The sequence below is a fragment of the Echinops telfairi genome, unplaced genomic scaffold (assembly GCF_000313985.2).
Source record: "Echinops telfairi isolate 266 unplaced genomic scaffold, ASM31398v2 ScPeMD7_26;HRSCAF=91, whole genome shotgun sequence".
In the NCBI taxonomy this organism is placed as follows: domain Eukaryota; kingdom Metazoa; phylum Chordata; class Mammalia; order Afrosoricida; family Tenrecidae; genus Echinops; species Echinops telfairi.
In genome coordinates, this window is record NW_022103923.1 from 1299863 (window position 1) to 1317547 (window position 17685).

The following is a 17685-nucleotide window of genomic DNA, read 5'->3' on the forward strand; positions in this document are numbered from 1 at the left end:
AAAAAAAAAAGAACAGATGACTGATTTTATGGGGTCCAAAAATTTCATAGAGAATTCCTGAAGAATTTGGAATGAGAAAGCACTTTTCTACACAAATCCTATTAAATCAATTCATCTGTAAAACTCCCCTAATATTTTTGTGTAAAATATTCATTTTTAAATACCATAGTGTGCTTATTTTTACATACTTTGTGTCTGTTCTTGGGCAAAAGGCCTATGATATGCTAAGGTCATTAGGAAGACTAATTTGAAGAAAGCAAGGTGCTTCCTTAAATGTCAGTATATTTTAGGCTTGGACCTTAGCTTGTTTAAGACAAGTGAGCTTTAACATGAGCTGACATGCGCATACTTAATTGTGACACACAATCTCTTGAGCTTTTCAAAGCTCCTCGGCTGGTTAACATTCTTTTGCCATTCACGAAATTGATCATTGCTCCATACCTCTGATGGAAAGTCAGAGTAGCTTATCGTGTGCTCTGTAAGAGAAACAATCCTATTGGTAAATAAGGTATAAACCTATCCATAGCATATTAATCACTTTGCCTAATCTGTGTGTGTATGTTTGTGTTGTGGGGAATTTTATATCTGCTTTCAGTTTTAAATCTCTCTATGTAGGAATTTAGTCCATCCACCATTAATTCTCATTTGTTTGTTCAAGAATAGACTATAAACAAAACTGATATTTTGAAAAGAAAGAGAAAATATAAAAGTTTGCCTGAAATTGCAATAACATATTTTCCTTTCCTAAGGTCCCAGTAAGCATGACAATCCTGATACTGTAGTCTTCCGTGAGATCCAGTGACCCGTGCTTCTCTTCCATGTCTGAAAGCAGTAGGGTAATAGCAGCAACTGCTCAGCTAGCAGAGAGACCTGCTGCCATAGTGCTGGGGAATGGTTTACATTTGCTTGTCCCACATGCAGTGGCTGCTATTCTCAGGTCTACTATAATCCAAGATGTATCTCCCAGTAGATTGATTTTCCATGAAGCCTTGCTATTGGCTGCGCCCCCCCCCCAAATACCAGAACAAATAAAAATGTTATTAAGGCTTTGAATCCTTGTACCATTTTTCCGGATGAAGGAGTACCAATTCCTAACCCAAGAGGTGCCCACCAAGAAACTCCTCTGGATAATCTTTACTCCTTAGATGGTTCTTATTTGAAACCAAGTCCAACCCCAAGCAACTATCAAGGTTATGCAATGATTACTACATCAGAGATATTGGAGAGTAGCCCTTTACCCCAGGTAACTTCAACATGACAAACAGAGTGGTGGTTCTTATACCAGCTCCGAACTATTAATATATTATAGTAATGACGTGCAGGTATTCTCATTGGGTGGAGGCATTTTCATGTTGGGATGGCACTGCAATCTTTGCTGCCAAAAAAAGAAAAAACCACGATTGGAAAGTATTTTCACTACATGGGAGCACCTCGTACTATGTGTAGTGATAGAGGTTCCCATTTGACTAGCCAAGTTCTAGAGGCCGTTTGTAAGGTTTTCCCCATTTTGCATAGATTGCTCCATCCATATCACCCACAATCTTCTGCACTGATCAAAAACAAATAAATGTAATGATAAAGGTCCAGTTATCTACCCTTACAGCCTACTTTAGTTTAATGTGGCCTGCGGTGTTATTCACTGCACTCATCAATCTATGATCTACTTTTGGCACTCACAGATTAACTCCTTCTGAAATTACCCCTCTTCCCTACAATGCTGTAGTCTTTGATTCAACGGTAATTTCTGATAGCCTCGTTAAGTAGTGCCCAAGTTGAATACAAAATGCATTGTGCTGACACGAATGATGACGAGCGTGTGCTCATGCTTCTCCTAGTCATGGACGCTTTTGTGCTCCAGAGCCCGGTGATTACATACTGAAAACAATATCAGATGAAGGATTCTTTGGCACTGAGATGGAAGGAGCGTTATTTGCTCTTATTAAAAAAGCAATCTTGCTGCAAAATGACAGAGTGTAAAATCCTAGCTACATCATTTTCAGTTGAAGAAGATCAGAGTCTCTGATTGAGTGGTCGAGCCAACTGGAGGAATAAAGCCGAAATGCAGTTGTCCTCCTAAAACCACCAATGAGGACCCACTTACAAGTACAATTTGTTTATCCTCATATGCGATGATTGTTACATCTCTCTGTTGATTTGTATTGATTGTGATAGAAAATAATGTCAATTGTTTATTTTGTTACATTTTGTTGTATTAGTAGAATGGATGCCTGGAATGATTAGATGCCACACCCTGTAACAAACACCCTTGCCAGCACCAGACTTATTTGGGTGGCTACCATCAGGAATATTCACACGAGCTATGTAAGTTTTACAAGGGATAGTAATGTCCATTTTCTTTCTGTTCATAGTATGCATAATTAACCTTACCTTTCACGGACTTATGTATGGTAGAGGAAAGAGAATGACTTGGACTAAGGTGATGCTTGTGGGTTACCTGCCTCTGGTCTAAGTATGGATAGAAACCAGATGGTATCTGGTGGAAAACCAGCACCATAAACTCAAAAAGTCTGCCATAGCCTCCACCTAGGAGCCCAATAAAGTCTAGGTTGATCATTAATGTACGACCCTCAATCTCTAATCACAAGGAGGGAATGCTTTAGTTCCTAAAACCAAAGGCACTCCAGTCAGATCCCTGGTTTCATCCTTAGCCTTGAAATAGTCCTAATGGCATCTTAAACCAAAAAATAAACCCCAAACAAAAAAACAAACAAAAAACCCTCACTGCTATCAAGTTGATGTTGACTCGTAGTGACCCTAACCCTGTGAGCTTCCAAGTCTGTAACTCTTTATGAGAGCAGAAAATTCCATCTTTCTCTGGAAGAGCCGCTGATGGTTACAAGCTCAACTTGTAACTACTATGCCACCAGGGTTCCTGAATTCACTTCCGACCCTGAGCAGTTTCCCTGATCCATGAAGGCAGGGAGGAACAGTTTGCCTATAGGAAAGACTGATAGCTGACGCAGGAAGACAGCAAAGCATAAGGAAAACCGACGTAAGGAAGTATTTCTCAAGACTAAGACATGTAAATGGGGGGGTGGGCACTATCTCCTTTGCCCTCCCCAATTCTGGCCTGATGGTTAAAGGAAAGACTTCTCCTGACTGTCTTTACCAGAAAAGCTTTTAACAAAGACCTTTGGAGAAGTTACTGTTTATCTTGTCTCTTAAAAGGTTCAAACTACCAACAGCTCTGTATATAAACTGATGATCTTGCATTGCTCAGAAATAGCTTTGACGCTGTATCTGTCTTCTTCCTACTTCTCCCTTTTCTCTTTGTTGCATATTCTGAATATTTTTTTACTTTACACCACTAAAAAAAACATGACAATCCCCAAACCATTGATCAGCACTGAGCGAGCAAGAATGGCCAGTGCTTGAACAACAAAGTAAATTTTAATAAATTTGCTCAAAATATTTTATTAGTTAAGGTCTTATATAAACAATAACATGAAAGGGAGGTATGTGTTACACTGAATGACATAGAAAATATAAGTATGCTTGTGGTTTCTAAATTCTTTAAAATATTAACCAGTAATGGTGGAGTAATTCATATGAGGAAGAGTAAATATCATATTCATATAATATTTGAAACTTCCAAGTACTCAAAGCATAGTGCTAATTGTTAAGTGCAAAGAAAGCTCATAATAAAATAGACTTTTAAAATTACAAATAAAACTGTATACATCAAGGATATTTTTAAGGCCTTCCCTGTGTGTGTAGCACTATGGAGAGAGAGAAGAGGAACAGCCAAGATAGAGACGACCACATCAGGTGGTACAGGCATGACCCATTTCAGCTTGCAAGACCATCTCCTCTTTTCTCAAAGGGAAAGTGTCAATCAGTTTGAAGATGGCCATGGGCGTCACCAGGGAGATGTAGCGCTCCTTGTCCATGCCATGCTTATCCACTAGCACCATACTGAAGGAATAGAGTGGGATTCGCAGTAACAACCTGGGACAGACAAGGGAGGGGGAAAAGAACATTATGTCAAACTCTCACTCATAAAGGCTTTGATAGAACAGCCACAGCCCATGAATGAAACTGGGTGCAGTAAAAATTCAATGAATGCATTTCACTTTGTTTTTCTCCATTTACTGACCATCAACGTGGTGCAAGGTATGGGGTATCAAATGTTGAAAAGATCTAGTATGGACCTCAAACTATTAGATTCTGGAGAGGTGTTAAACAGAGGTGCAAGCGTAGTAGAATGATAAATTATAAAATCTTATGAGTGTATTCAGCACACCCCCTCCTTCAGTCAACTAAAGAGAATTCAGGCATATTATTATTATTTCCCTTTCCGGGCTGAGTTTTTTATTTTCGTGGAAATGGGGTGGAATCTTTTTCATGGGGAGAGGAATAAATCAAAGAAAGCTTGGACTAGAAAATAGAGAAATTAGATGAAGGAATATTGTATCAATCTAGATCTCTCGTTAAAGACATGTTCTGGACATTTCGTGAACCTCGTTGAATAGCTATGATGGAGCTCATGAAGGCCCATTTTATTTTCTTCCTGAGAACATAAAAAAAGTTCATTCCCCAGCCTGTCTTGAAATTTGGTTATAATCACATGACCAGTTCTGGCCAATAGAATGGGATAAAGAAGCAGTGTGTTACTTCCATCATGAGATATAAAAGAGTCTGTGTGGACTGTTTTTGCCCACTCTATTCCATGTTGCAGAAACACAAAGTTACCTTTTCAGAATGTCGAGACTTTAAGATGCTGAAGCTGCTATCACCCTCAAACTCTTGAGAAACTGTGCAGTGCAGAGATCTGCAGCTTACCTTGCAGTGGATCTGAAAAAACTATAGGCCCAAAGGGAAGGTGTTCCTAATCTGGGATTAACCCTCATTTTGCTTTACACATTGGGCAAGAGATACAAGTAAAAATTGGGGTTATTCTGAAGTTATCTTTCTGAATTCTGCTTCTTTAATACAGTATCATTTAAAGCCTAAACAGCTTGGTTCTGGTCTTATAAATGTTACCAAAATAATTGTGACAAAAGGGATATAGACAAGAGCCCTGGAAGCAGGGAGGAGGAAAAGAGGCCAAGCCTCTAAAGGCTAATTGAACACTCACCCTCCTAATAAGACCAGCATTGCTTTATTCCTTTTCCCAGATAGTCCCTGCTTATCCCAACCCTTAAACAAATGAGCAAAGCAAAAAATAGACAAAGCAAAACAGTCTTGTCTTGCTTGAAGAGGGAAATTATGCGGACAAGCAGCAGCTTGGCAATTAGCATAGTTGCAATAATACCCTCCGAGTCAAAAGGAGTAAGCATTGGAAGATGCCAGGAGTCAATGCTGAATAGAAAGAAATCAGGACACCTTGTCAGACAAAAAGTCAAGATGTGTTAATAGGGAATAAAATTTAAGGACAAGTTTTCTCCCTACTTGAGTTGCAGAGCTAGGCTTGAAGGTATAATCTTTGATCTTATCCTGCCAATGAGGGTCGGAAACACGCCCACCAGCTCCACCACAGTGATGTGCCGAAGATCCATGCTGCACTGTGCTTGCTGAAAAACAAAAATCAAATACAAGGAAGGCATGAGCATGGCTAAAGAAAGAGACTTCCCTGCCAAACTCCAATCTGGCAGAAGAAGCCCTGACCTGCATTTCGAAAGTTTATGTGATCACTCCAAATTGCTCTGGCAACAGCTGAAAAGTTAGGGTTAAATTAGTGGCTATAACACCTCAATACATTCCTAGAGGAATTATTCAGAAATGGCTTGCCAGTGAGATTTGAAAAACCTAAGCAAAATGGAAGACTATGTGATTCCAGACTACACATAAACCAAATTAAAACAAAAAAGTCCAAGGCTTTTTTGATCCGTTAGGCTTTTTTATTCTAAACTTGTCTTTGCAAGGAGGAAAGAATATTTCTAGAGGCCTCATCACCCTGCCTTATGCCCACCTCTATATGGCCGCACTTGGAGGGAAACAAGAATGAAATGTTCTGGCTCTGGGAGCCTGGCCTTGGCCAGGAATGTGGTGCACTCCGCTATGTGCCAGGAGGTCTCTTGAGGAGCAGCAGGGGCAAGAAGGAAGCACAAAAAAGTAATTTAAGACCAATCTGGAGCTCTGGTGGTGGAGTGGTTACATGCTGGGCTGTGATCCCCATTGTTGGCAGTTCCCAAGACTGAGCTTTTTACTCCCCTAAACAATTACAGTCTCAGAAACCCACAGGGAGTTACTATGAGTCAGCATGGACTGGATGGCAGTGAGAAGACCCATCTGGTTAGTTGAGAAAAAAGTTTAAACTCCTGAACTATTACAATTCCAAAATTTGTAGCCTGGTTCCATGGAAGCATCCCTATCTTGGTTGACAGAATTGATAGAAAAGATAAAAATATACTTTTCTATTATTCGGACTGAAACAAGTCAATCAAACCTTTCCTTGAAATTCTTTTTTCAAATGCAAATACAAATATGCTAGGGGGTGAGGTGCAGTCATACATAAACACTTTAATACTAAATACATTATCCTAAGAAGTGAATAGTACTTTATATAATAAGTAGAATAGAGTAGAAGTTGGCAAACGTTTCCTTTTAAGAGCCATCTAGTAAAAATTTTAGGCTTCGCAGAGCTGTACAATTTGATTGCAACTACTCAGCTCTGCCGTCATCATGTGGTAGTGTGTGATAGCATGTGGCACTCCAAACTGCCCTGAAGACAGTTGAAAAGGTGGGGTTAAACTCTGCCCTAGACTATATGCAAATGAGTGAGTATAGCGGTATTCCAATGCAACTTTATTTGCAACAATAGGCAGCAGGCCAGATTTGGGCCCCGTGCCAAGGTTTGCTGACCAACAGGAAAAGCACATTGTTTGTTAGATCCGTTTTTCTGTGGATTAAGAGGAGGTCAGAAGGCACAGTATATTGGAAACCCAGATCCCCAAACCACTGCCATTAAGTTGATTCTGATTCATAGCAACCCAATATGATGGAGTAAAACTGATCGTTTGGATTTCCAAGACAGTAAACCCTAATAGGAGCAGAAGACCTCCTCTTTCTCCTGCCATATGTTAAAATACAGCCTCAAAAGCCAATGTCCCACAAAAATGTTGGCCTGTGAGCTTGTGTTTCCTGCATAGCAGAAGAGCTCTGGTGGTATAGTGGGTCACACCAACTGCTCTGCGAGGAAGATGAAGCTTTCTACTCCTGCAGAGTTACAGTTTTGGAAACCCACAGGGGCAGTTCTACCCTCTCCTATAGGGTCATTATGTATCAGAATTGACTGGATGGGGATGTGGTGTTTTGTTTTTTTTTAAATTTATCTGACACAGAATAGGAGGGTGGAGGTGACAGGGACTCAAAGTACATATGTATTGATTTTGGTTTCTATTAAAAGAAGCTAAAGATTTTAATGTGTCTCTTAGGGGTTCCAGGCCTGTCTTACAAGTATATGTGAAAAGTGAAGAATAATTTACCAGTATTCATTATATTAATGCTGAGCTGAGAAGTAAAACTGTAGAATTGGCTTAAGCCAAGATTGTTCAAAATGCTCCCTTTTCACTGTAATAAAGAAATGAAATATTCCTCAAAAAATGTGAGGCACTGTGTCCACAACACATTATATCCTAATAATTAAATAATTACCCTAGCAAGTAATCAAGTCACTCAGATTTATTGCAAGCCATCTTCAGGAAGAAAAAAACAAGAAAAGTCTAACTTCCAGACTGTTTTTCTACTTCTGTTCACAACATGCCAGTTGCCTCATTGTGAAGCTACAGAATTTGCACAGCTGAGAACACATTTCCTAGAAATGCACTCCTCAAACTTCAAGGTGCTTAGAGACCACCTGGAGTGTCTTGTTTAAAATGTAGGTGCAGCTCTGAAGTGAAGGGCTGAGAATTCCCATTTTTAACAAGTTTCCTGTGTTGTTGATGCAATGAAAGCCAGGAAGCACACTTTTAAGTACCATCATTCTAAAAGATGGCTGTCACTCTCCTTGGAACTCTGTGAGAGCAGATTCTGAAGTCTGGGCCCTCCTGAGAGGCCTCTCATCCCTTGGGCCAGCCATTCAGGCAGATGACTGATTGATCCAGTCCACGCATATTGGGGACAGCGTCAGCAAAAACGATTGTTCTTTGGCTGGCCTGGACAGCATGCCAATGAGGCTCGGTGCTAAAGACAGACAAACACTGTTCGTTGGAAAATGATTGGTTAGCTTTGGGGAGTCGGTGTCAATCAGGTTATGCCCCAGAACTAGAAACGGATGGTGGCAGCTCTAAAGTGCTAGTTCCTGAAACTCACAGTTAATGGATTAAGCACTGACTTTAGCCTTTGCGTTTAATGAAATAACTGGGCCCTTCCTGGTAGAGGTCTCTCTCCCACCTTGTCTGGATCCCGAGACTCACCTGTAGCATTCCCAGCTGCAACTGGTAAAAAAGGTTCCGGGCTGTGGGTGTGGACAAAATGAGGAGTCTTCTTTTCTCATAAAACTGATCTAGGAGTGCAGCTGCTGTTCGGACGCCCACATTGATGTTCATGGCTGGAATTCGAAATAGACACATGGGCATGGAAAGACGGTTGAACTGGGGCATGTTTGCCTGGGAAGAAGCTCAACAATCTCAACAAAATCAATAAAATTTAGAGGAAAAAGTAAATCACACAGTTTTGAAGTGAAAGAAGAAAGACAAGAAATGTGCCCTTCTACTTGTCCCAGTTCAACACAGCCTGTGATGACATGCAGAATCATAGGAACAGACCCTGAGTGTAAGCAGTTTCCTTGGGAGGTGGTTTCAAGAAATACTGGTTGGGAATAGGGCTTCTGTAACCAATTGTCACAAATTAGCGACGGAAAACAATACAAATTTACTGTTCTGCAGTCCTGGAGTTCAGAAATAGGGTTCACTAGCTAAAATCAAGTATTGGCAAGGTTATGCTCATTCCAGAGGCTCTAAAGAGAATCCATACCCTAGCCTTTTCGATTTCTAGAAATTGTCCTGTATTCCTTAGCCCAGGGCTACTTCTTCCATCCTCAAAGCCAGCAGTGTGATGATTTTAAATCCGTATCCACTCTGACCTTTGCTTCCATTATCTCCTTCTATGACCCCGACTTTCCCTCCTCTCTCTTTTCCATATAAGGGCGCTTGGAATTACATTGGAGCTACCCAGAAAGCCATGATAATCTCCTCATCTCACAATCCTTAATTATACTACAGCTTCAAAGTCCCTTTTGCCATGTAAGGCAAAGTCCTGGGCATTAGGAGGTAGGCATCTTTGGGAGTCCATTCTTCTGTCCACCTTAGGAAGTAAGACCAGAAGGAAAGGAAGCAATGCAGAGTGGGTTTTCAGCAAGCTGGGGGTATCTGTAGCTCACGCCTAATGGGGAACTCCTGGCGATGGTGGACTGCACACCTCAAATCTATTCTATCAGAAGAAAATAAAAAGAGGAACATCATTGATCAAGGGCTGCATCTGGAAGCACGGACACTTCCTCCCTTCTTGGGCCTGTGCATGGGTCTGCGATAATTTCACGACTGAGGAGGGGTGCTCTTAATCAAAGAGATCCAGGCTATTGCCCTAAGTAGTATTCTGAGCATAAATGGGAGTGTAAAGGCCATATGGTACAGGCACTAATAGCATGTGCTGAGGAGAGAGGGACAGAGAGGGCTAAAGAGGAGAGAATAGGCAATGGAAAGGCTGACTTGTAGCCCAAAGGCTGAAACCAAAGTCTGTTTCATTGGTGCTGCGGGGACAAACAAATGAAGGCTTCAGAGGATCACAGAGCAAAGCATTCTGCCATGGAGCACAGGAGACCAAGACTTCTTTTATGTAGGTGTTGTTTGGACAACTGTGTAACAACAATGAAGGGTGTTCAACGAACAGGTAAGCAAACCGCCTTGGGTCTGGAGAAAACATAATATGAGAAGAACTGGGGAAGTGCATGTGTGGTTGATAGTCCTGGTGTTTGTATTTCAAACTTTGCAGTTGTATTAGCCACTAATGGCTCATTTACACATTAATCCAGTGAGGCAGCACCCCCTGAGTGCTTACTAGGGGCTCTGGGATATCACAGTGAGTGATGCAGAGTTCCTGTCTGTTTCCCCGAGGGCTGCCTCTATGTCACAGCTTGAAGTATAATGGAAACATATTTAATAGTACATGAGGTAAACATAAAGAAGTAGATGAAACTCATTTGCAATAATATATTTTATTTAACTCAATATATCCAAATGAGCTTTTCTGCATGTAATCAAAATAGAAATTGTTACTGAGATATTTTATAGTCTTTATCTTATTTGGGGGGGGGTACTGTGTCTTTGATATCAAGGTTTCTTTTACCTTTACAGCAGATTTCAATTCAGACTAGCCACATTTCAAATGTTCAACAACCACAGGGTGGCTACCATATCGGTCTGCACTGGTCTAGGACCTTGTTGAACAACTTGCGTCTCAATGCCAGGTGATAGACATCGAGTCCTTAGAGGGGGAGCTTGGGATGGCAATGCTCTTTCTCTCCCACTGTATAAAATTGAGGAACCTCAAGTATTTAAATAAAGGCGCAGGTGTGTTTCTTTTACCTACCTCTGAATGGTGACCATTTAAGAGAAAAGATGCTGATGACACTACCAGGAAATAAGGGTGGGGGGAGGATATATAAAGAAGAGCTAGATCTAGAATTCTCTGGAGCATTCAAATTTCACACAGTTCATACAACCTGGCCTAGTTTTTGTTCATCTGTTATTAACAATTGACATGTATTGAGAACTCTCCCTGTGCCAGGCACGGCTCTAATCCACCATTCATTGGATGACCCCCTTTCATCCTTACAACCACTCAAGTAGTAGAAAAAGCAGGATGTGTCTCCTTTTATCAAGGCAGAAAGGTCTCTACAAAACAGTCTCCACAAAACAGTCTCTACAAAATGGGCCAAGTCGGTGTGACTTTCAAGCTCGAGCTGCCAGGCTGACATTGCAGCCTGTCCATGGTGGCATATTGATTTCATAAATCAGAATCCTACATTTGTAGAAGGGAGGAACAAGAATAACGAAAGCTGCTGCTGCTGCTGAATCCTGACGTCATACAAAACTAGCTCTGAGTTCTTCCGTCCCCCTTCTTCCTTAGAGAACAGGAAAATGAATCAGAGGCAAAATTGGAGGGATAGTCACATCAGCAGAAATCTAGGAGGTGCTTTCACTCACTCAGATGAAGACGGATGGCGCTGACCCTTCCAATGTATATGAAATGACCCTCTCGCTCGCTGTACTTGGTTATTCAGAGGAACTCAGAACCAAGGGGTCTTCAGTTTCTGCTGGGCTGGAAAGATGGATGCACACATACCTGTACAAGTGGGCTCCGTGCCAGACCAAGCCAGGTTAGATTGACACACTCGGGCAGGGCTACCCTGTAGCTCATAGCCACCGATGCAGGAGAACTCACAGGTGGCTCCATAATTGTCACCGTCACTGGAGCACTTCATATAACCATTCTCTGGGGCATTGAGTTTGCCACAGCGTTTGACTGTAGGGACACAAGCCAAGAGGGGTCTCAGGGTGGCTGGGATGACTATTTGGACACTGGGGAGGCCTTGAAATGGTCACTGTCCATATCAGTGAGACCACTGAGATCAAACTGGTTTAGACCCCTGTCAATCAAGGGGGTTTCAAAATGTTCGTGGAAAATAATGCCACTATCCTTTAATTCCATTTTTCCACACAAAAAATTTGAAGAGATTAACTCAAGAAAAATAAAGATGGTTACCCAATCCATGAGGTATTAAAAGGACTTTACAAATATTTTTCTTTCAGGTAGACCAAAGGTTCTGGAAAATCAATGACATGGGCAACTTGTGACCCAAGCTAGGGAGCTCTGAACCACCCTGGCTACAAATGGTTTTGTATGCTTCACCTGATCATCCCACGCCCATGATTGGACAGATTATCAAACCATAGGCTGCTGGGACAGCCAGCTGTCAGTCCTCTCTGACTCTTTCAATAAGCAGCCAGGCCTGGCCCTGAGCTTTAGTAAGGCGGACGGCTGGCACTGAACCTCATCCAGATAGATGTATATCATGAAATTCAGGCATTAAAACGGGGCACTTTCCCAGCCCCTACAGAGGCAAATCCGAAGCTGGCAAGTATCCTCAGAGGATTCTTGATGGAGAGCTTGCTTCTTTCTGTTCCCCTAAAGGCAATAAGCAATATTCTTACCTCTTACTTTAACCCGAAACTTGCAAATGCCCTTGTTCTCAGCTCTGTCATAAACGGTGTACTGGATTTTGTGGTCTCCTTCTGGAAAATGTGAGCCTGGGGGAAGGCCTTTTAGGATCACACTGAAAGGGGAAAACAAATAAAAACACCAAAGACAATCAGTTTGCTCTGACAGGGCATTTGGTGAGCACCAAATACACAGGACCTGGGGATACAAAGGGCAGACATCCGGTAAGCTTGTTGCGAACAATAGTCTCAAAGAATCAAATTTCCTGAGTTTTGCACTATTTGAGAAGAGCAGTTAGAGATTAGAAAATGGAAAGCCCCCCTCCCCCCCCCAAAAAGAAAATGTGAAGGCCCAACAGCTGGGAAGTTTAGTTTAGTTTTTGCTTTTTGGTTTTGTCTGCTTAGTGTAAGGAAACAAGAAAAGCCTTTACAGAAAAGGCATTTACTATTTCATAAATAAATAACACTTCCCCAAATCATTTTATTAGGACATAATCTAGACATCATACCATTCTATCCTTCAGACACATCAAGCAGTGTTGTATAATGATGACCACAATCATTTTCAATACATTTTCTTCCTTCTTGTGCACCTTGATGTTGGCTCCCCAGTACCCACTCCCTCTCCTGCCATCCCCCCAGAAACCCTTTTCTAGTTATTATCTCTATAGATTCACCCAACCTGGGTTTTATATACTAAAAAATATAGAAATATATATAACAAAGGGTTAAGAATGCTATGAACAATAAAGAAATAAAGCAGAGATAAGCCCCAATCTGGAAAGAAACAAAAACAATCCCCCCAAATATTGAAAACCAGATCAAGATCAAAGTGTATCCAAAGGGAGGTAAAGTCATTCAAGTCAGATTTAACATTTTAATCTACTATAATTGCCTTTCCAACACTCTGTCTGATAACCAGGTTATTCCCATCCCTCCCTTCTGGTCAGAGGGGGTCACCTGAGGCTTATTCCGTGTGTAGAGACTGTGAACTGTCATCCATAGCCTTCTGCAAACCAGATCTTCACAATTTAAGTTCTGATACCATTCCTTCCTTCCGATTTGGATTATATCTTTTCCACTCCTTGGATCACAGTCGTTGGTGTGCTTCCTCCATGTGGGCTTAGTTGACAATCTCACTTAGATGGCTGCTTGTTTAAAAGCAAGCCTTTAAGACCCCAGCTGCATTTTTTACCTGGTAGCTTGGCACCATCCAATTGCTTCACCCCACTTTGCTATAACACCCATATCTTCCCTGTTTTCCTTCACGAGGGCACATATCGGGTGTGGAGCAATGCCATGCTCTAAGAAATAAATGTTCTTAGACTGGAGCTAGGATTAAGTGTAAGCCCCAAATTCATTCTTAAATCTCTGTTTTCTACCTACCTCTTGTTCACCTTAGAGATGGCTTTGTTAAGTAAATCAGTTTTGAATGAACAAAACTTAATAAATGATCAAACCAATGATCAATACCACAGGGACTGCTAGCTTTGCAGCTGAACCTCAAAGCACTCAAGACAACCAAACAGGCCTCATTCACGGGGGTGACCAGAGAGGGAGAACGAATTGTTGCAGGGAGTGCCTGAATTGACTGACGTAGGGGAAGGTAAGGGAATTGTCTGTGAGAAAAAATAGTTTGATAATCCGAGTAGTCACTGATAATTTGGGCCTGCAGGGGTGGCTAGAACTTTGCCTTTTCTATCTAAAATCACTCACTACCATCAAGTAGATTCCTACTCAGACTGACCCTATAGGACAGAGTAGAACTGTCCTTGTTGGTCCCTGAGGTGGCCAGATTTGTCCATGTTTGTAGGAGAAGAGAAGTCTCTTCTTTCTCCCAAGGAGCTGCCAGTGAGTTATAACTGGCGACCTCCCAGTATGCCGCCAGGGCTCCTTGTCTAATCTTGAGTACAACCTGGGGAGATAAGTCGTCGCCTATCCATCTCACAATGAGGAAACAGAGACACCAAAAGAGCTTGACCACAATCACATGGCTAGTGTGACTCTGGCATCTTTCTTCTCAGAAATAAGATTCTGCAAACCTATAAGTTCCCTCCCCTTCCCATTCCTTAGGAAAGATGCAAATATTTGCCAGAATAGACCTGCAAAATGATCAATGTCACCACTGCGGAGACTCTCAGAGGTAGACAGACGAGGTAGCTATTTATAAAGGATTCAGTGAGGGGCCTGGGAAAACTGAGAAACCCCATCACTAGAGCCATGTTGCTTTGGGCCTCAGATGCTTTCAGGTCCTCAGGAGATACAACTGAAATGTAGACACATCTGAGAGGAATAAAGCCCAAGTATTGGTGGCTTCTAGCCTTAGTTGAAATTTCCTTTACTGCCATAACATGGCAGATAACACTCATAGAAAAAAATACACAGGAAGCATTCATGACAAAGAGCGACTGCTAGAGATGCCCTTGTACCTTTCCACTTACAAAAGGACTATATTAGGGGGATTCAAAAGCTCATGGAAACTGGGATTAAAATAGAATCGACTTTTCCCATGAATTTTTTGAGGCTCCTTGGGATAAGAGAAGTTTGATTAAGATACAGGGAAAGGCGATCACAGGAGAAGTGCTCGGAAAGCAGGGTGCCCAAGAGAGAGTGAGAAATGACAACGCAGCTGTCTCAGAATTCCTCATTTGGCTGTTATGAACCCAAAATCCACAACATCCTGCTCCATGCCTCTGAAAGCAGATCGTTTCTCTAAAAGGGGTGGTGGTGGCTCTAAGATGCTGTTTTAAAATGTCACATTTATAATCAACACACAAGTTACCCAAACAATGCCAAGACAAATGTATTTCCTAAGCTTTTAAACAAAGAGCCCTCTAAGGACAGGGAACATCTGACCTGATATTTGTGCTCATTGTACAGTATTTCAACAGCAACCACAGTTGAAAAAAATATCTGTTATGAACTTACTATGGGCTAAGGGATGGCCTAGGCATTGGGTTAGGTTCTCAAGATTCAAAGATAAATAAAACCCAATTACTGATAACTAACAGCTGTGACATATATTTTTTAAAGCTAACTGCCCCCATTTTTTCTCTAGCGGTGTTATGACATACATCTGTGAGCACAATTAATAAATATATTTTTTAATGCTCTATCTTAGAGGAGTCAGAAGGAGGAGCACAACTGATAATACTGGTTAAGCTGGATGATACACGGGGGAGATAATAAATATGTAGGAACAAAGTGTCTTGTTAGGAGTGAGAGCTTCAACTTGCTCTTAGAAGATGACCTGCTATTGTTAATTGCATAAAAATATTATCGCTTGCATATTCTGGATTTACAGAGCTCAAGAAACTCTTTCCCTGCTGTATGGCTCTGCAGGGGTTCAGTCAGAGGCTCAGAGGCATCTTTTGGACTATGGATAGAAACTCAGCCTAGGGGGCTACATGGGGCCATTAGCCCTGTTTTTATTACCAAATTATTTTCGGTTTTGAATTTTTCTTGATAACATGTGTTTTCGATAATGGCCTTCTACTCCAGAATCAAGGGGAAATGTTTCAAAATAGTATGGATTTTAATCTAATTACATGGGACACATATGTCAAAAGTGGACTCTAGTCCTATGATTGATGGGGTGAGGTCCATTTCTTCAGATCCAAACAGTTATATATGTCTGAGACAGGTAACAGCATATAGTAAAACCTCTCAAGTAACGTCACAGGCTGAAAATGTAGATCAGTGATATATGCCACATGGTTCCTGAATGGACCAGTTGGCTCTCTCTTCCTCCATCTTTCCTTCTTTCCTTCAACAAAGATGTATGCAGTGCCATTTATGCTCCAGACACGGTTACAGACATGAGGATATGGCAGTGAGCACATCTAGTAGAGACGGGTAATAAACAAATATGTGAAATATATGTACTCGTATGTGTGCACACACATGTACCTGTGCTTGTAGCTAATGCATTAGGTGATGAAAATAACTACTGAAAAATAAAGAATGGATGGCTAACGAAACAATTTCTGAAAGAGTGTTGGTTGAAATTTTAAATAAGAGGTCAGCAATGACCTTTCTAAGAATTTTTTTAATTACCTAAAGCAGAGTAGGGGACCATTCAGATAGGGGAAGACTAGTCCAGGCAGAAGGAACAACAGGAGCAACGATGCTTTAATCGGTGCATACTATGTGTATTTGAATGAAAGCAAGGAGGCCAGTGTGTCTAGAACAAATTGAGTGAGGAAAAGCAGAACAAAAGATGACTGCCGATGGGGGGTGACTTTAAATAAGAAACTATTGTAGGCTTTGGAGCATAGAAATGATGCAATCTCCACGGATATATGTATGGATTGTGATAAGAGCTGTAAGAGCTCCCAATAAAATGACTTAAAACAACAACAACAAAATGGTGTAATCTGACAGGCATTTTCAAGCATCTCCCATGCAACATAAAGCATTGAGACTACATCAAAGGAAGCAAGAGTGGAAGAAATAAGGAGTTATGGTGAAAAATAATGGTGACTCGAAGAAGCTGCAAAGAAGCGGCACCCCAGGTTTACCATTTTGCCATTCACCAGGGAGACATATCTGAGAGCACGTCTTGAATAGACATACCCCTTACTCCTAGCATGCCTGGCTCACAGAAATAGGGCAGCATCATTCCAGGAACCAAATTACACTTACTCAGTCAGAATGCCATCTGCTGTGTCTCTTCCCTCCGGAGTATCCCAAGATACCCGGACTGTCAGCTTATTGGGTTCAGCAATTCGTTCCTTCACACTTGGGCACTTAATTCTAGGAGCTTCTATATCTGGAGAGACAACCAAAGTATTCGAACCATTGTTAAGAAGTATCTCCTATCAATGCAGGGGGTTTATACCCAATATTTAACATACAAAAAATTCAAATTTAATCCCTTTTTCCCCCAGGTTTTTCCCCCAACGGTTTTATGGGCATATAACTCACATATTATACAATTCAATAGTTCAATAACATTAAGATGAGTTGTACAATCATCATGACAATCGGTTTTAAGACATTTTCTTCAGTCTTGTACTCATCATTATTAGGTCCCCATTTCCCCCCAACCTCCTCTGTCACACCACCAAGGGACCATTAATCCAGTTACTATCTCTATAGATTTACCTTTGCTGTGTTTCATACAGAGAAAAACATTTTAAAAACAACCAACAACTAAAAACCTTCAAGAATAACATATAAAAATCTCAATTGAAAAGAAAGAAAAAATTAAAAGCCAGAACACATTTAAATGGATCATAAGGAAGATCAAATAATCGGGTGGTCAATTTTAACCCAACTGTATCTGCAACAATCTACTTTCCAGTGCAGTCTGCGTGTTGGCAAGACTGTTCTCATCTCTGGCCCATTGTGGGAGGGGCTTCCCCAGGAGCTCAATCCACATATATTTCCCCTTCATTCAAAAACAAAATTTGAAACAGCTTTAAAATGGGTCTCAAGGGACATCGAATAACAATATATTACATTTTGACCTAACTACATCTGTCATAATCAACGCTACAGC

The 17685-nt window shown here is 41.2% G+C and overlaps 1 protein-coding gene across 2 annotated transcripts in view; it reads right to left on the reverse strand.

Annotated features, from left to right (window-relative positions):
* Positions 1 to 3392: 3392 nt before the first annotated feature.
* SRPX (sushi repeat containing protein X-linked) overlaps positions 3393 to 17685 on the reverse strand; it is a 110029-nt gene continuing 95736 nt past the window's right edge. For both annotated transcript variants that reach the window (XM_045289409.1, XM_045289408.1), the window contains 6 exons: positions 16827 to 16953; positions 12177 to 12298; positions 11308 to 11487; positions 8379 to 8512; positions 5413 to 5534; positions 3393 to 3969 (listed from right to left, as the gene is read on the reverse strand). In XM_045289409.1, coding sequence (XP_045145344.1) covers positions 3786 to 3969; positions 5413 to 5534; positions 8379 to 8512; positions 11308 to 11487; positions 12177 to 12298; positions 16827 to 16953 — 869 coding nt within the window. In that variant the 3' untranslated portion in view covers positions 3393 to 3785. The remainder of the gene's footprint in view (positions 3970 to 5412; positions 5535 to 8378; positions 8513 to 11307; positions 11488 to 12176; positions 12299 to 16826; positions 16954 to 17685) is intronic.